The 17,049-nt window shown below is 40.5% G+C and overlaps 1 protein-coding gene across 1 annotated transcript; it reads right to left on the bottom strand.

The window, feature by feature from the left end:
- Positions 1 to 1,361: 1,361 nt before the first annotated feature.
- Positions 1,362 to 14,541, bottom strand: LOC138873297 (uncharacterized). The gene is made up of 3 exons (XM_070151747.1): positions 13,783 to 14,541; positions 13,333 to 13,648; positions 1,362 to 1,636 (listed from the first exon to the last, which is right to left on the bottom strand). Exons 1-3 carry the CDS (start codon positions 14,539 to 14,541, stop codon positions 1,362 to 1,364), a joined length of 1,350 nt encoding a protein of 449 aa, XP_070007848.1.
- Positions 14,542 to 17,049: the final 2,508 nt, after the last annotated feature.

Genomic DNA, 17,049 nt, shown 5'->3' with positions numbered 1-17,049 from the left:
TGTCATGGCTCTCATGTAAGTAGCCCCAGCATTCTTTAGACCAAATGGCATCATTTTGTAGCAGTACACCCCCCCATGGTGTAATAAAAGTTGTTTTCTCTGCGTCTTCTTCATCCATCCAGATCTGATGGTAACCCGAGAAGCAATCTACAAAGGATTGAAGCTCATGCTTGGCACAATTGTCAATCAGAATGTGTATATTTGGCAGTGGGAAGTCATCAATGGGACTTGCTCTGTTTAAGTCTCAATAGTGAACACATACTCTAACTTTCCCATCTTTCTTCAGAACTGGTACAATGTTGGCGAACCAGGTTGGCTACTCAACTACCCTGAGGACTTTAGCTTTGATCTGCTTAGTAACTTCCTCCTTGATTTTCTGGCTCATATCTGGTTTGAACTTTCTAAGTTTCTGCTTCACCGGCAAACATATTGGATTGGTATAAAACTTCTGAGCTAATATGTATGTGCTCAAACCGGTCATGTCATCATATGACCATGCAAAGATATTTTCATACTCCTTCAAAAAATGAATGTACTCCTCCTTCTCTGTCATTGATAAGTGAATGCTTATGTGAGTCTCCTTGACGGTTTTGGTGTCTCCCAAATTTACTGCTTCGGTTTCGTCCAGGTTGGGCTTAGGCTTATTCTCAAAGTTCTCAACCTCCCTGACAACTTCCTCAGGTATTTCATCCTCTCCTTCTGAGTCACTATCCTTATGTTGCGTTATCTCAATATATGTCACAGTCACTGGTTCATCAGGAAAGGTAACAATAATGTTATAAAAGAAAAATGTGAAAGATAATGATGAATAATAAATAGCAATGCATTGATTAAATTCAAAAATATCCAAAACAAATACGGCTCGATGAATCGAGCAATTATTTTGAAAAAAAATGCGTCTTTAAAACCAAATTACTGAAACATCTGAAATGCCTAGCATGGATATAGAAGTAAATTAGGCTAAATGCCAAGCTACCCAGGGACTCAGTGGGCCCGAGATGGTGTGGCGGTCCAATTTATGAGAATGGATCCCTTTTCCACAGTCTGAATGGTGAACCTTCTTCCTCCTCAATTATTGCACTGCAATCCATATCGTCATCCTCTAGGAACAAATTCCTCTGCCTAGATAGCACTTCTTCCTCTATAATTCCCCATATTATATCAGCCTAGTGAAAAGTTTGACCCAGATGTGGCACTGGTTGCTCGAGAGGGTAATAAGGTCCATGCCACGGAGGTGACCAATCATCATACTCTTTCCATGTATACTGGTATCCGATCCTAAAGGTAGTACCATGATGTTTCAGCTGTATAGGTTTAGTAATGCCCTGGATATTCTTCCCAAGTCCCTTGCCGGGTTCATATCAAGACCATGCCAGTATGCTTTCTATTTTGTTACTCCACCATTTGTTTTTCTCAACTTCATTGACATGTTCAATGCGGTGATAAATTTCCCCTCCTAGCCTTCTTCTGTTTCCGATAACCGGGATGGCTTGACTGGTGTAAATGGGGTTACTCCCATCTCCGTGAATGATCACCTTCTGATGGTTCCATTCAAACTTCACATCTTGATGTAGTGTAGAAGCCACAGCCCCTACAGCATATATCCAAGGTCGTCCCAACAAAAGATTGTATGTAGCTGATATGTCAAGCACTTGGAATTCAACATCGAACCAAGTTGGCCCCATCTGTAGAAAAAGATTAATCTCCCCAATCATGGACCTTTGAGACCCATCAAAAGCTTTCACGTTCATACTTCCTGCCCGTATTTCATGGAAACCTTTGCCCAATCTTTTCAGAGTATCCAACGGACAAATGTTGAGGCTTGAACCTCCATCGATCAGGACTCTAGCAATGAATTTGTCTTCAAATTGTACCGTGATATGCAATGCTCGGTTATGATTCAACCCTTCAGGCAGTAATTCATCCTCGTGGAAAGTGATGTTATGACTTTCCAGAACCTGCCCTACCATGTTGGCCATTTCTCCACAGGTGATATTGTCGGGTATGTAAGCTTCATTTAACACCTTCATCAAAGCATTCTTATGCGCCTCTGAATTTTGCAATAGTGATAGGATGGATATCTGAGCGAGGGTCTTGTTCAAATGATCAATGACAGAGTATTCCCTCGCCTAAACATTCCTCCAAAGATCATCTGGCCCCTTTTCTGTCGCACCTCCTTTTTCCTCCGTGAAAATCGGGTTCATTACATTTGGTTGGGACAACTCTTTCCTTTTGGAAAAGGGGTTGCATTTTTGGAGAGTCGCCACCTAACGATTTTAAGGTGTGTTAGGGCACCTATAGGGTTTATTTATAACTACGTTTGGTAACTAGAGATAGGGTAAGGGCTTGAAATTATCCTAAGGGGAAGGTGTTAGGCACCCCTCGGGATCCACTAGTGTGGTTCCCGGCCAAACAATTTTTTGTGAATTTGTACAAGTAGCAAATAAACAAGTATGGATCAAATAGTAGGGGATTGAAATTAAAATACATAGGTGTTTGAAGACAATTAGTGAAAAGCAAAATTTTGAAAACAATTACAATCTAAGCAGGCTTATGAATGTAAGGAGGGGTGTCCTAGGTTTGTTTATAATATGGATCATATCAATGCAATACTCGGTATGACACTCCTCAAAGAGGGGCTACATATGGTTTTAACGCACTGGTCATCATATCCATACCTACCATTTCCCGCCGCGTAAAAGTAACTAAAGCGAGGGTTGGTCTCGACCACTATTTCATGTTGTTACCTGTCCCTTCCTATCAGTCCCGGAGGAATTTAGGACTCCTATCCTATAATAAAGAGGTTCTAGGCAGACCCTCAGGTTTAAAAGCAAAATACTAAGGCGACATACAATTACAAGTAAGACTTCAATTAAGGGGAGAAGGGAAGACAAACGAAAGGCTCAAGTATACCTCCACAGGTAATGTACATAGACAACATGACTCATACACGATTAAAGTCTGAGTTTAAATTCTATGCATGGTATCTAAGTGATAACAGCATAACCAGATTTATTATATGACTCAGAAAATAAGTCTGAATCAGGCTTGCCTACTGATTTTAACAGTTGATAATTAAACACTAATCATAGAGACGGTTCTGGTTTTATTTAAGTTATTACCTAAGGCTTGCCTAGGCGTAAAATAGTATGCAGCAGTTATTCAGAATTATTAAAATAGAATGGAATTATTTTACCCTAAGAGCATGTTGTTCTAGTTGATACGAATGCAGAGATTATTACCAGTTATATTCAGAAAAAACATCACAAGGTGAAATTAATAGTTTATTACCTTTTCTTGAATCAGTAATTAATTAGGCGTTTTAAGCAAAATGCAAACAGGATCTTAGAACATGATATCTAATATGCACATGCAAATGGCAGGATTGTCTTAGAATTATTGAAGTAAAACTTCTGAAAGTACAAGAGTAACAGCTTTTATGCCAATGTTGTTATCGTCCTAGGAGCAGGATTTCTAAGTGATGGGCATAAAACATGGATTAGCAAGAAACATGGGACCTAAGAGCATGATTTCTAATGCATGTATGAACTCTAAGCATGGTTTCTATTGCGGAATTAGGAATGTAAACCTAATAACATGTTTTCTACCCTTGACAACTATAGCATGTATATTTACCCCATACCTTTTCACTAGCCAACCCCAATATTTGTTTACAACAGATTATTACAGACCAATACCGAAATGAATTACATAAGTATCAATGAAAAATAAGAAGTTACATTATAGAAAGCCTGATTAGGAATTCCTCTCTGAGTTATATAATCAATCACCTCAAGTGCCAAGATGGTTTCATAGCTTTTCCTCATATCTAGGTGTGTCATAGTTCCCTAAGGACCTCAAGGGATCCCGACCAGTGCTCACATCGAGATTTCATAGCCAAGACAGAGTAAGTGCAGTGTGGAAAGTCCAACTTTCATGTGTCCAAGTTCAGAGGGAACTCAAGGGTCCCAAGGCAAGGCTCACACAAAAGGGGCAGAATCTAGTGTTCTAAGAGTATAGTGAAAGTGCAGGACACGTGTTTGAAAGGAGTTTGTTTAAAAACTGTACTGACAGGTCCATTTTGAAAGCAATCAATAAGAGAAATGGTTGAAAGCAGTTGTATTGGTAAGACAGAGTTCAAACACTTCAGGGTAAGACCACACAGAGCAAGTGAATGATTTCAGTAATCACACATGGGGGTAAAAGGGGATTTGGGGATACACACATATTGACTACAAACACCTGACCTTTGCAGGAATATTAGGACTGGTAGGGACATGCTCAGAGATAGTTGGACACTGGCATAATCACAAACTAGTCATGAAACACATAGACAAGGGATAATGTATTTGGGATTTCATAAAATGGTAAGTGCACAATAGGTAAAAGAATACAATCGTATATGCATGCTTGAATTACATGAATTTAAAGGGAGGGGAATCATATCATCATGCTTAGATATAAACTTAACAACAAGACCACAAGTAAAAGCAGGCCAGAAATAAAAGAAACTGAAGCAGGAATAGAAACATGTTATTGTTGAGGCTTTAAATTAAACTAGGACATATCAGTGAAGATAGAGGTAAACAAAATGAAAGAACCAAGATTTATAGATGATTAGCCTTGGCTTGCAGCCGGCCAATACTAGTAGAATAATATAGAATTTTTCTTTAAGTAAGATAGGGGTTTTTGAAAGCCAAGTCTGGTTTCTTGTTAATTAAAAACTTAGGATATTTATAGCTTTGAAAAATAGGCAGAAAATAAGGTAACAAGTAAAGGTTTAGCATAATTATAGAAGTAATCACAATTAGAATCCAATTAATACAAGTACTCCCCTCTAATCAAGGAATTACAGCTTAAACGGATACCAACAGGGATAATGAAGGAAAGAAAATCAGCTTGAGAAAAATTGGTTTTTACCAAATAAGGGGTAGTAAACGTATAGAGCATATGATAGAGTCTAAGTACAGAATATATTAATTTGAGGAAAGGATTCAGCAAGAATGAAACACCATAGCAAATAAGGGAATGAAATCAATCAACTTAAACAAACAAGTAAAATTTTAGGGGTTTATAAGAAAACCTTGCAATCAAACCGTAATTTAAGGAAATCAGGATCAATCAAGAGGGAGTCATGATTCTGCACTTTGACATATAAATAGATAAGAATGCAAAGGCGTATCAGACATGCAAGGTCAGCCATATCGAAAAAAAGAAGCAAGAGATGAACAAACTAGATGAACACAATCATAAAGAAGTGACACAAATAGGCTAAGGACCAAAAGGAACCCACTCGAAGCATGGTAATCAACAAAAACTTAACAAATTCAAGTTGTCATAGCTACACATAGAACCAAAGTGAAGAAACCAATCTAACACACAGCAACAGGTAAATAAGGTCAGGCCAACAAATAGAAACAAGTAAAGAAAACCTTTAAGACGCACAGTAACAAGTGAAGAAAATCTTTAAGAAATTACATCTTTTAACAGAGCTGAGTTAAAAGTGGTAAGAATTTAGAATCGGTCAAGTTAAACAAAGAAAAGGGTCTAATCATAAAGAAATTGATCGAATCAAATAAACAAAGACAGTTCCAGAACCCCAGATAAAACCAAACTAATTAGGGTATTCCACGTGATGAATCAGGTAGGAGAAAACATAAATAAACCATTTAAGCATAGTAAAATCATATGATAGTACTAAAAATCAAAGGAGAAGTCATAAAAAAAGGGTTAAGAAACCCTAGTCTTGAAGACGAAAAGTCACTTTGAAAAAATCGGGAAAAACCTTTGAGGAAAACACCAAAAGCCCATGATATACATAGATCTAAGACAGATCTAACAGAAAATCAGAAAATCTTTAGAGTTAGGGTTTCGGAGAACCCAGAGAAGGTGAGAAAACCTTAAAATATTATCGGTTTTAGCCGGAAGAGTCATAGATCTTACTCGAATGGCCGGAAAATGGCATAAGAAATCATGGGAGGCGAGTGAACCGCCTCTGGTTCACTTGAAGGCCTCAAAATAATGACACACGTTCAAAAGGGAGCCATAAGGCTGGTAGGTGGCGAGAACACCATGGATTCCGGCAGGGAGATGACTGGAGAAGGTGGATAAGGTACATCTGAGAGATGAGAGAAAAGAAGGTTCTAGAAAGAACCAGAGATAAAGAGGGGGATATGAGAGACTGGTTGAGAGAGATTAAAAGGGGGAAATGAGAGATGGGGGAGGTAGTCTTTAGTGTTTAATATGGTAAGAGTGAATCCGGACCGTTGATCAAAATTGATCAATGGCCAGGATTAACTCAGGTCTGGGCTGGGTATGGTTTGGGTTTGGGCTTGGGTCTGGTGGGTTTTTTAATTGGGTTGGGGGTCTGTGGGTTTAGGCTAGAATTGAAAGCCAATTTTGGCTATAAGTTAAATAGCCAGTTTTCCCTATTTAATTTATAGAAAATAGTAGATAATTTCTAAAAAAAATAAAAAAGCTAAAATGATTTATAATACATAATTAGCAATTTAAAAATACAGGATCCAATTTTATGCATATAAAACATAATTAAATCTTAAAAGGGCTAATATTGCAATTATATGCAATTTAGCTTTAAAAATACTAAATGTAATGATAAAAATATGTAAAAATTACCTTAGCCATATTTTGGCATAAATATAGAAATCCAATAGATGAATTATCAAAACAATAATTTTGGAAATAATTATTGGGGATTTTATGGATTAAAAAGGAGAAAATAAATCAATTTAAAACTTTAAAATTATGGAAAAAATAATAAAACCCTTGGAGATGCTTATATATGCATATATATGCTAATTTAAAGGTATTTTGCATATTAAAATATATAGGAAAAAATTGGGTATCAACAGCTGCCACTCTTTACCTGGGAAGGATGAAAGAGTTTTCGAGTAAAGAAATGATGGCCAATTTTGACCGAGCGAAAAGGTTTGAAGAGGTTAGGCTGCACCCTGGCTCCTGAGTTCCCTACATATCCTTGGTTACGCAGGAATCAGGCCATATGTAGTTCATGATTCACCCGCGGAGTATGCCAATGAAGACATTTCAAGGACGGACGCAATATCCAGGGCCAGGTGAGTGAAAGGTTTACAGGAATGGTTAGGTTTGAATGGTTGCGGGAACTGGAGCGGGATCGCTCCTGTCGGGATGGTCGTTGCTTGCAGGTTTACCTGTAATTAGAAACAATAGAAGCATATACTATGCATAAATTTAAATATGATGCAAATCCCCGTTGGACCATGAGTGTTGTCTTCGGACGGTGGGAATGATGTCCTTAGACCATGATGTCCTAGGCTATGAAGCGTATGATAAAGGATTCACAGGCCATAAAATGATGTTCTTGGGCTATGAGGATGGTGCCTCCGAACCATGATGCCTTTGAATGATGATATGCAAAAGATTGAGAGGGATCCTCAAGCCATGACACGGTGTTCTCCGGCTATGAAGGTGGTGCCTACGAACGATGATGCCTTTGGATGAGTTGGTGATATTTCAACCCATGAAGGATGCAGTAGTATGATGCGGACAAGATAGAGCTTAGTCTTGCGAATTGAAGGGCAGAGCTTAGCCTGTAAGAAAAGCGAGATAAATAGTGATTTGGGATAGTGCTGATTTTCGAAGAAAATGGGAGGCAAAGCTTAGCCTCGGGAGGTAGAATGATAGCCTTATGCAAAGATGCGAATGCAGATGGAGGTAGAGCTTAACCTCGGAAGGCAGAATGGTAGCCTTATGCAATGCAGATGGAGACATCGTTTAGTCTCAGAAGGCAGAATGGTAGACTTACGCAAGTTGGAAGGCAGAATAGTAGACTTATGCAATGCAGATGCAGATGGAGACAACATCTCGGAAGGCAGAATAGTAGCCTTATGTAAGTTGGAAGGAAAAATAGTAGCCTTATGCAATACAGATGCAGATGGAGACAGAGTTTAGTCTCGGAAGGCAAAATAATAGCCTTATGCAATGCAAATATAGATAGAGATAGCGTTTAGTCTCGGAAGGCAGAATGGTAGCCTTATGCAATGCAAATGTAGATGGAGATAGCGTTTAGTCTCGGAAGGCAGAATAGTAGCCTTATGCAAATTGGAAGGCAGAATAGTAGCCTTATGTAATACAAATGTAGATGGAGACTGCGTTTCGTCTCGGAAGGCAAAGTAGTAGACTTATGCAAATTGGAAGGCAGAATAGTAGCCTTATGTAATGCAGATGCGGATTGAGGTAGAGCTTAACCTCGGAAAGCAGAATGGTAGCCTTATGCAAAATTTGGAAGGTAGAATAGTAGCCTTATGCAATGCAAGCAGATGGAGACAATGTTTAGTCTCTAAAGACAGAATGGTAACCTTATGCAATTGGAAGGCAGAATAATAGCCTTATGCAAGAATAAGATAACAACTGACATTAGAGTTTTCTTAGCTGATAGCAGACTGCGGTGTTGTGATTACTGGGAGCATTATGACATACAGGACATCACTGGCGTGTGCTGATAGAAAATGTTGGCAAGAGTAATGGTTCGGAGAGTCGTATTCTTGGACAATGTTTGTTCCATGGGTGTATAGTATATTTAATGATTTTGCAACCCCAATGCCTGCATCCAAAGAAAAATCGTGAGTTTTGTAAGGGGGAAGGTTAGTTCGTATCCCCGCTGGCTTTTGCTTGAATCGTTCGGCTTTGATCTAGCGGTATTGTATGTATCATTGGGGTACCGTTGCTAAACAAAGCAGTTTCAACAATAAGCATGCATGATTTTGTAAAAGTATGACATAAGTGTATAATTTAAAAATAACTTTTAGATGAACCAATGACTGTGACGTGGTTCGGGATGTTGCAACCTCTCTAGCTACGGAATTTTGAGGGTCCTCCTCAAAATTCTGCCCCAATTTGATGGGTTGACATTTCTGACTGTTGCTCGTGCGGCGATTGGCTGAAATTACTTCGGAATTTTGAAGGTCCTCCATAAAATTCTACCCCAGTTTCCAATTGCGGGGGGGGGGAATGAAATTTTTATTGAATTGTGACCAAACCCATAGGGCTGCCTACGTATCCCCTCTTAAACGGGAATCAGGTCACGCGTAGTTCAATTTACATCATATAAGGAAAGCGTAAATATTACACATAGTAACGATTGACTGCATCTCAATTAATCGGTTTTGGCTAGACTTCTCTGTACATCTCTACAAGTGTGAGGGCTCCTCTTGTCAAAACCCGGTGAACCATGTATGGACCCTACCAGTTGGGAGAGAACTTCCCTTTGGCTTAATCTTGATGTGGAAAAATTTTCTTTAACACTAGTTGCCCCAATGTGAACTGTCTTGGCTTGACTCTTTTGTTGAAGGCTCTGTACATTCTGTTCCGATAGAGTTGACCATGGTAGACTGCATTCATTCTCTTTCAATCTATAAGGGCTCGTTGCTCATAATGACTTTTCACCCACTCTGCATCGTCGAGCTCAGCTTCTTGTATGATCCTTAGGAAGGAATTTCTACCTCAACGGGAATGACAGTATCTATACCGTAAACCAACATATAGGGGGTTGCCCGGGTTGATGTGCGGACTGTGGTGCGATACCCCAGTAGAGCAAATGATAACTTCTCATTCCATTGTTTATGCTTCTCTATCATTTTCTTCAATATCTTCTTGATATTCTTGTTGGCAGCTTCTATAGCTCCACTCATCTAAGGTCTGTAGGCTGTGGAATTTTTGTGTTTGATCTTGAAGGTTTCGCACATATCTTTCATCAAGTTGTTGTTAAGGTTGGAGCCATTATCAGTAATGATTGACTCTGGAATTCTGAATCGATAAACAATGTGGTCGCGGACAAAGTCTGCCATGACTTTCTTAGTCACTGCTCTATAAGATGTTGCTTCGACCCATTTGGTGAAATAGTCTATGGCTACTAGGATGAACATGTGTCCGTTGGAAGCGGCAAGCTCGATTGTTCCAATAACATCCATTCCCCAGGCGGTGAACAGCCACGATGAGCTTGTTGTGTGAAGCTCTCTTGGAGGTACCTTTATCATGTCTGCATGTATCTAACATTGGTGGTATTTCCAGACATAATGGATGCGGTCTGTTTCCATAATCATCCAAAAGTAACCAGCTCGGAGTATCTTCTTTGCTAAGAGAAACCCGTTCATATATGGACCGCTAGTCCCAGCATGAATTTCCTCTAGCAGCTTGGATGCTTCCTTTGCGTTGACACATCTTAATAGTCGCAAAGCAGGATTCCTCTATTCGGGTACTCTCCTTTAGCCAAATATTCCTTGATATCATAAAACCAAGGTTTTCCATCTGCTTCCTCTTCGACATGGGCACAGTAAGCTGGTTGATTATGAATTTTCACTAGAATGGGATCAATGAAATTCTTGTCTGGATGTTGTATCATAGATGATAGGGTAACCAATGTATCGAAGAACTCATTTTGGATTCTGGGGACATGCTGGAATTCCGTCTTCGTGAACCAATTTCTCAATTCCTGTACATGATGCAAATATGGGAGTATCTTGGAGTTCTTGGTTGTCCATTCTCCTCGTATCTGATGTATAAGTAACTCTGAATCTCTAATCACTAGCAACTCTTGAACGTTCATGTCAATGGATATTTTGAGTCCTAAGATGCAAGCTTCATAATCGGCCATATTGTTTGTATAGGGGAATCTGAATTTGGCAGACACCGGATAATGCTGACCGGTTTCTGATATTAGGGCTGCTTCTATGCCAACTCCTTTGAAGTTTGCTGCTTCATCGAAGAACATTCTCCAACTGTCATAGGCTTCTGCAATGTCTTCTCCTATGAATGATACCTCTTCATCAGGAAAATACGTTTTTAGGGGTTCGTATCCTTCATCCACGGGGTTTTCAGCAAGGTGGTCTGTCAGTGCATGTCCCTTGACTGCTTTCTGAGTTACATAAACAATGTCGAACTCACTCAACAGGATTTTCCACTTGGTTAGCTTGCCGGTGGGCCTGGGATTCTGAAAGATGTACTTAAAGGGTCCATCCTTGATATGAGATATGTAGTATAGGCGTAGAAGTAATGTCTCAACTTCTACGCTACCCAAGTCAAAGCACAACAGGTGCATTCCAACAAAGAATACTGGGCCTCGTATGGGGTGAACTTCTTACTAAGATAATAGATGACTTGTTCCTTCCTCCCCGTTTCATCATGCTGCCCCAGAACGCAGCCAAAAGCCCCATCCAACACTGTGAGGTAGAGTAATAAGGGTCTACCTGGCTCGGGCGGGACTAAGACCGGTGGTGTTGATAGGTACTCCTTGATTTTATCGAAGGCCTTTTGGCAGTCATCAGTCCATTTGGTGGCGACGTCCTTCTTCAACATCTTAAAGATTGGCTCACAGATAACTGTAGACTGTGCTATGAATCGGCTGATATAGTTAAGCCTTCCCAAGAAACTTATCACATCCTTCTTGTTCTTTGGTAGTGGCAGTTCCTGAATAGCTTTGACTTTCGATGGATCCAGTTCTATTCCTCGGCAACTCATAATAAACCCAAGAAATTTCCCAGTAGGAACCCCAAATGAGCACTTTGCAGGGTTTAGTTTCAGGTTGTATCTCTGCAGTCTATTGAAGAACTTCCTTAGATCTTCCATGTGGTCAGTGGCCTTCTTGGATTTGATAATAACATCATCCACATATACCTTTATCTCCTTGTGTATCATATCATGGAAAATGGTAGTCATGGCCCTCATATAGGTGGCCCCTGCATTCTTCAGGCTGAATGGCATCATCTTGTAACAGTACACTCTCCACGGCGTAATGAAAGTCATTTTCTCAACATCTTTCTCATCCATCCAGATTTGATAATAACCAGCGAAGTAATCTACAAATGGCTGTAGCTTATGCTTGGCGCAATTGTCAATCAGGATGTGTATATTTAGTAAAGGGAAGTCATCTTTCGGACTAGCCCGATTGAGATCCCACTAGTGGACACAGACTCTGACCTTCCCATCCTTCTTTGGTACTGGCACAATGTTGGCTAACCATGTCGGGTATTCTACTACCCTGAGAACCTTAGCTTTGATCTACTTGTTGACTTCTTCCTTGATTTTCAACATCATATCAAGCTTGCACTTTCTAAGCTTTTGCTTTACCGGTGGACACATTGGATCGGTTGGAAGTTTGTGAGCCACAATGGACGTACTTAGACCAGTCATGTCATCATATGACCAGGCGAATATGTCCACATACTCCTTTAGAAATTCTGTATATTCTTTCTTTACTGCATCTCCCAGGTTGACAATTTCGGTCTCGTCTGGGTTGGACTTAGGTCTGTTCTAACTTCTTTGACAATCTCGTCAGGTATGTCATCTTCCTCTGAATCCATGTCTGTTTGTTGTATTGTCTCATTGCATGTCACAGTCATTGGTTCATCAAGATAAGTAATAGTAATGTTGTATAGATAGCAATAAATATTAATTTATAAGAAAAATCAAACATGTTTTTGATAGATTGAATAAATGTTTTGAACACCGAAGATCTTATTGCGGGAATTGAAAAGTGCGAAAAGAAAATCATTTAGTAAATAAAATAGTGAATAATGCTTCTTTTAGCCTTGCTACCCCGAGGCTCATCGTGTTTTGGCTGTCTTGACAGTCAAATTCTTGATATGTGCCCCTCTACTCACAGCCTGTATGGAAAGGCCTTCCTCCCCCTCCTCCTCGAGAATAATGCAACAGTCCATATCATTTTCCTCTAGAAATAAGATTTTCACTGTCGTAAGTGCCTCTTCTTCATCTGGCCCATAAATAATGTCAGCCTGTTGGAAAGTCTGCTCCAGATGCGGTATTGGCTGCTCTAGCGGATAGTAAGGACCGTGCCATGGTGGCGACCAGTTATTGAATTCTTCCCAGGTGTATTCATATCCAAAACCAAAGGTAGTGCCATGTTTCTTGAGTTTTATGGGTTTAGAGATTCCTTGGAGGTTCTTGCCGAGCCCTTTGCCAGGTTCGTACCCACTCCAACTCAGTATATACTCTTAATTTTGCTATCCCACCATTTGTCTTTGTCGATAGAATTGACCCGCTCAATGTGGTGGTATGTTTCTCCACCCAGCTTCCTTCTTCCCTCGATCGTCGGAATGGTCTGGCGACTGTATATAGGGTTGCTACCATCGCCGTGAATGATCCCTTCCTGGTGATTCCATTCGATCTTTACTTCCTAATGCAGCGTTGATGCTACGGCCCCAGCAGCATAAATCCATGGTTATCCTAGCAGCAAGTTGTAAGACACTGGTACATCTATCACCTGGAAATCGACCTCGAACTAGGTCGGTCCCATCTGCAAACATAGAATAATCTCACCAATGGTGGACTTCTGAGAACCATCGAAGACTTTCACATTGATTGCTCCATCCTTTATCTCGTACAACCCTTTACCTAATTTCTTGAGTGTTACCAGTGGACAAATGTTAAGACTGGAACCTCCATCGATTAGGATTCTGGTGATGAAATAATCTTCATATTGCATGGTGATCTGCAGTGTCTTGTTGTGCCCCAGCTCTTCAGGTGGCAGCTCGTCTTTATGAAAGGTGATCTTATGGCTTTCCAGGACTTGTCCTACCATATTATCCATTTCCCCACGAGTGATGTTACTTGGTACGTATGCTTCATTTAGCACCTTCAACAAAGCATTCTTGTGCATCTCAGAATTTTGCAGCAAGGAGAGAATGGATATTTGTGTTGGCATCTTGTTCAACTGGTCGATGACCGAATATTCCTTGGCCTATATTTTCCTCCAAAGGTCGTTCGAACCTGTCTCAATAAGGGGCAGCCGATTGGAGCTTGCTTACTTGACTCAGCCAGATGTTCAAGAGTATAGACTCTACCAGTTCTTGTCATACCCTGTGCTGTGACAAATTCTTCAACCTTGACCCTACCTTTCCTTCTCACCTCGGCTGTATAGTCCCAGGGTACAACATTTGTATTGAATGGTGACATGGTTGACATCGCCACTAGGATCCGCGCGGATATCCTCACTTCGAATGGAACATGTGACTTTAGTGGCAAGAATGCAACCTCAAATGGTGCGGGTGCATTTGCCGGAGACACGAATTCAACCTCAATTGGTACTGGTGTCTTTGCAGATAGTGATGCTTCAAACTCAAAAGGTACAGACATATTCACCTCAACTTCCTCAGATGGTTGGATCTGGACTATGATTTGATTGAGAGTAATTGTTGGTTTCTTCGGGTCATCGCCTTCCATGATCAATCTGATTGATCCCTCGGGATCCCAGTCATCTTCTACTTCAATTATGTGGACACCTCCACCCTTATGGTCTGGCAGAGGGTTGTTGCAGACGTTTGGAGAGGGTTCCTTTACAACAATGATCTTGTTATCAATCAAGGACTGTATCTTGTCTTTCAAGGAGCGACATTCATCGATGGTGTACCCTTTCATGCCGGAGTGGTATGCACAAGACTTGTTTGGGTTAACCCACTGAGAAGGATTCTTGGGTGCTACAGCAGGGATGGGGGTGACATAATTAGCAGCTTTGAGCCTCTCATACATCTGGTCGATAGGTTCAGCGATGGATGTATATTGCTTTGGAGGTTTGTGGTCAAAATTAGGTCGGGGTCTAGGGAAATTTTGGTGGGCAGGGGGTGATTAGTAATGGGATGGTTGAGCATTATAAGTTTGGTAGACATGAGCGGGTTGGGAGTATATGGGTGAAGTAGGTTGATATGTAGGAGGTGGAGATGACTAATAAGTTGGTGGCGGAGCTTGGTATGAGGGTGAGGGTGCCTGGTAATTTGGGGTTGGCTAATATGTGAGTAGAGGTGTTGGGTAAGATTGGTATTTAAGGGAAGACTTGGTCCTTTGTGCAACCATCATAGCCTTTACGTCCCTTTTCTTGGACACACCATTGGACTATAAAGCCTTATTTGTAGCTTGCAAGGCTTCGAAGTTTATAACCATACCACTTTTAATACATTCTTCGATTCTTCCACCTAGTTTGATGATGTTGGAGAACTTGTGGTTCTCAATCATCATCAGTTGTTCATAGTACTGCGGGTCTTAAACTCGGACAAAGAACTTATTCATTTGCTCCTCTTCTTATTAGCAGCTTCGGACCTCTAGCGAGTAGCATACTCGCGAAATATATCTGTGGGTTTCTTCTTCAAATTCTGTATATAGAACATATCTGGTGCGTTCTCTGTATTAAACCTGAATTTGTATATAAATTCAGACGCCATGCCTACCCAACTTGACCACTTCTTGGGATCTTGGCTGATGTACCAAGACAATGCATCTCCTTTCAAACTCCTCATGAACAGCTTTATGCGGATCCTTTCATCCTTCCATACTCCAACCAGCTTGTCGCAATATGTTCTCGGATGGACCATTGGATCACCCGTACCATCAAATATTTTGAACTTAGGAGGTTTGTACCCCTCAGGCAGTTCGACATCAGGCTATATGCAAAGATCCTCAGAGTTCAGCCCCTCGATTCTTTTGCTTCCTTCAATGCCCTAAATCCGGCTGGTTAGTTTATTAAGTTCCTTGGCCAAGTTCTTGATAATCATATCCTTTTCATTAGACTCAGGTGTTCATGAGATAGGTTGGGTGGAGTGTGGCATGGTCTCCACGTAGATAGTAGTGTTATGGTGTCCTGGTGTATGGGTGTGGAAATGGTCGTTTGTGGAGTTTTGAGGTTCTGGGATGAGTAGTGGAGTGTTGTTAGGGTTATGGCAAGTGTTACATTGGTTCTTTGGTAGAGTAATGTGATGGTGAGGAGCAGGATGATTTTGTTGTTTTTAGAATATTTTGAGGAGGTGTGGGGTTTTGAGTGTTGGGAAAGTTGATATCTGGGGTGCTGAGGGAAAATGACAGGCATGCCAGATTACGAACCTGATCGAGTTCTTCTTGGAATTTCAACAGTTTCTATTCAAGTTGTGACACGTTCTCGTTAGGAACCCGAATACCCTGGCCATCAGTGGCCTCTACCCGTTCAGATGTGTTCTCCTTCCTGATGTTGTTTAAATCTTCCATTTTATACTTGCCTTTGTTCTTGCCTTTTAGAGGGACTAAGAGGAGGAGTGAGTGGAGGGCCTTTGGATCTTGTGAAATAAGATGATGATGCCAGAATGCACGAACTAACCTTTGGGGAGGGGGAATAATAAGAAAAAATAAAAACAAAAGGTAATCAAGTCAGTGAAGATTATAAAAACTATTGCAATATTTGAACACATAGTGCGGGAATGTAAGGCGTGCCCTAATTTGGGAACCTCTTTGTGTCTGAGGTAGGCCTAGCGACAGATAGATTTGGAGAACTTAAAATGCTAAATGCCTCATTTTATTGATAAAAATAGACGAATCCCAAAAATGACACTAAATAAACAAGAAATAAAAGTCACTAATGGTCATTGGCCTTATTACATTCGTAAAGCGAAAAAGTAAATTCCTATCTATTTGGTCTCAGAAGGACCTTCCTCAGGTTGAATGTTCTCGTTGATCAAATCCTCCAATTCGCGTAGGTTCACCAGTAAAAATGCCTTTACCAAATGTTCTCCTTCATTTCCCTCAGCGTCCTGGCAATTGGCGACTCTATTCCTCACCTTTCCTTCCAATTCCAACAGGTTGTATTCCAGATATTCCAGTTTTTGTTGGATTTGGCGGCCCTCTCTTTCCATTCATTGATTTGGTCATTTGATGGAAAATTCCTCCACCAGTCTAGCAAGAGTGATGGTGTGCTAACCATACCGAAGTTGGGGACCTCGTTCTTCATTTTCTCTAAAACCAAAAGGGTTAGACCCTACCCCCACCAGACTCGACTATTTAACATCAACAATAAGCATGAAGCATTTAATTCTCCAAATAAATGCACCAAACGTGATGATGTTCGTTTGGGTTTAGGGAAACCCAGTGGACCTTTGGACCAGACTATCTTAAAGGATCATTATGTGGACAACATAACTGACCCGATTAGATTTGACCATGATGCATGCACAATTTAAATAGAGTAAGGTTTCTATGTGGTTTTAGACTGGTACGCTTGAGTGGACAACTCAAGGGGGA

Source organism: Nicotiana sylvestris, chromosome 7, assembly GCF_000393655.2.
Source record: "Nicotiana sylvestris chromosome 7, ASM39365v2, whole genome shotgun sequence".
NCBI lineage: Eukaryota > Viridiplantae > Streptophyta > Magnoliopsida > Solanales > Solanaceae > Nicotiana > Nicotiana sylvestris.
Note: the sequence above shows the minus strand (reverse complement) of the source record. Positions and strands in the feature narration are given on the sequence as shown.

What these genes read in the sequence shown, in the direction of transcription:
- LOC138873297 (XM_070151747.1), bottom strand. Translation starts at nt 14,541, where the DNA reads ATGTATGAGAGGCTCAAAGCTGCTAATTATGTCACCCCCATCCCTGCT. An exon ending in GCTGCCCCTTATTGAGACAG is followed by an intron (nt 13,649 to 13,782) that starts GTTCGAACGACC and finishes GCTTTGTTGAAG; the next exon opens with GTGCTAAATGAAGCATACGT. An exon ending in TTCTCAGAAGTCCACCATTG is followed by an intron (nt 1,637 to 13,332) that starts GTGAGATTATTC and finishes TTGACATATCAG; the next exon opens with CTACATACAATCTTTTGTTG.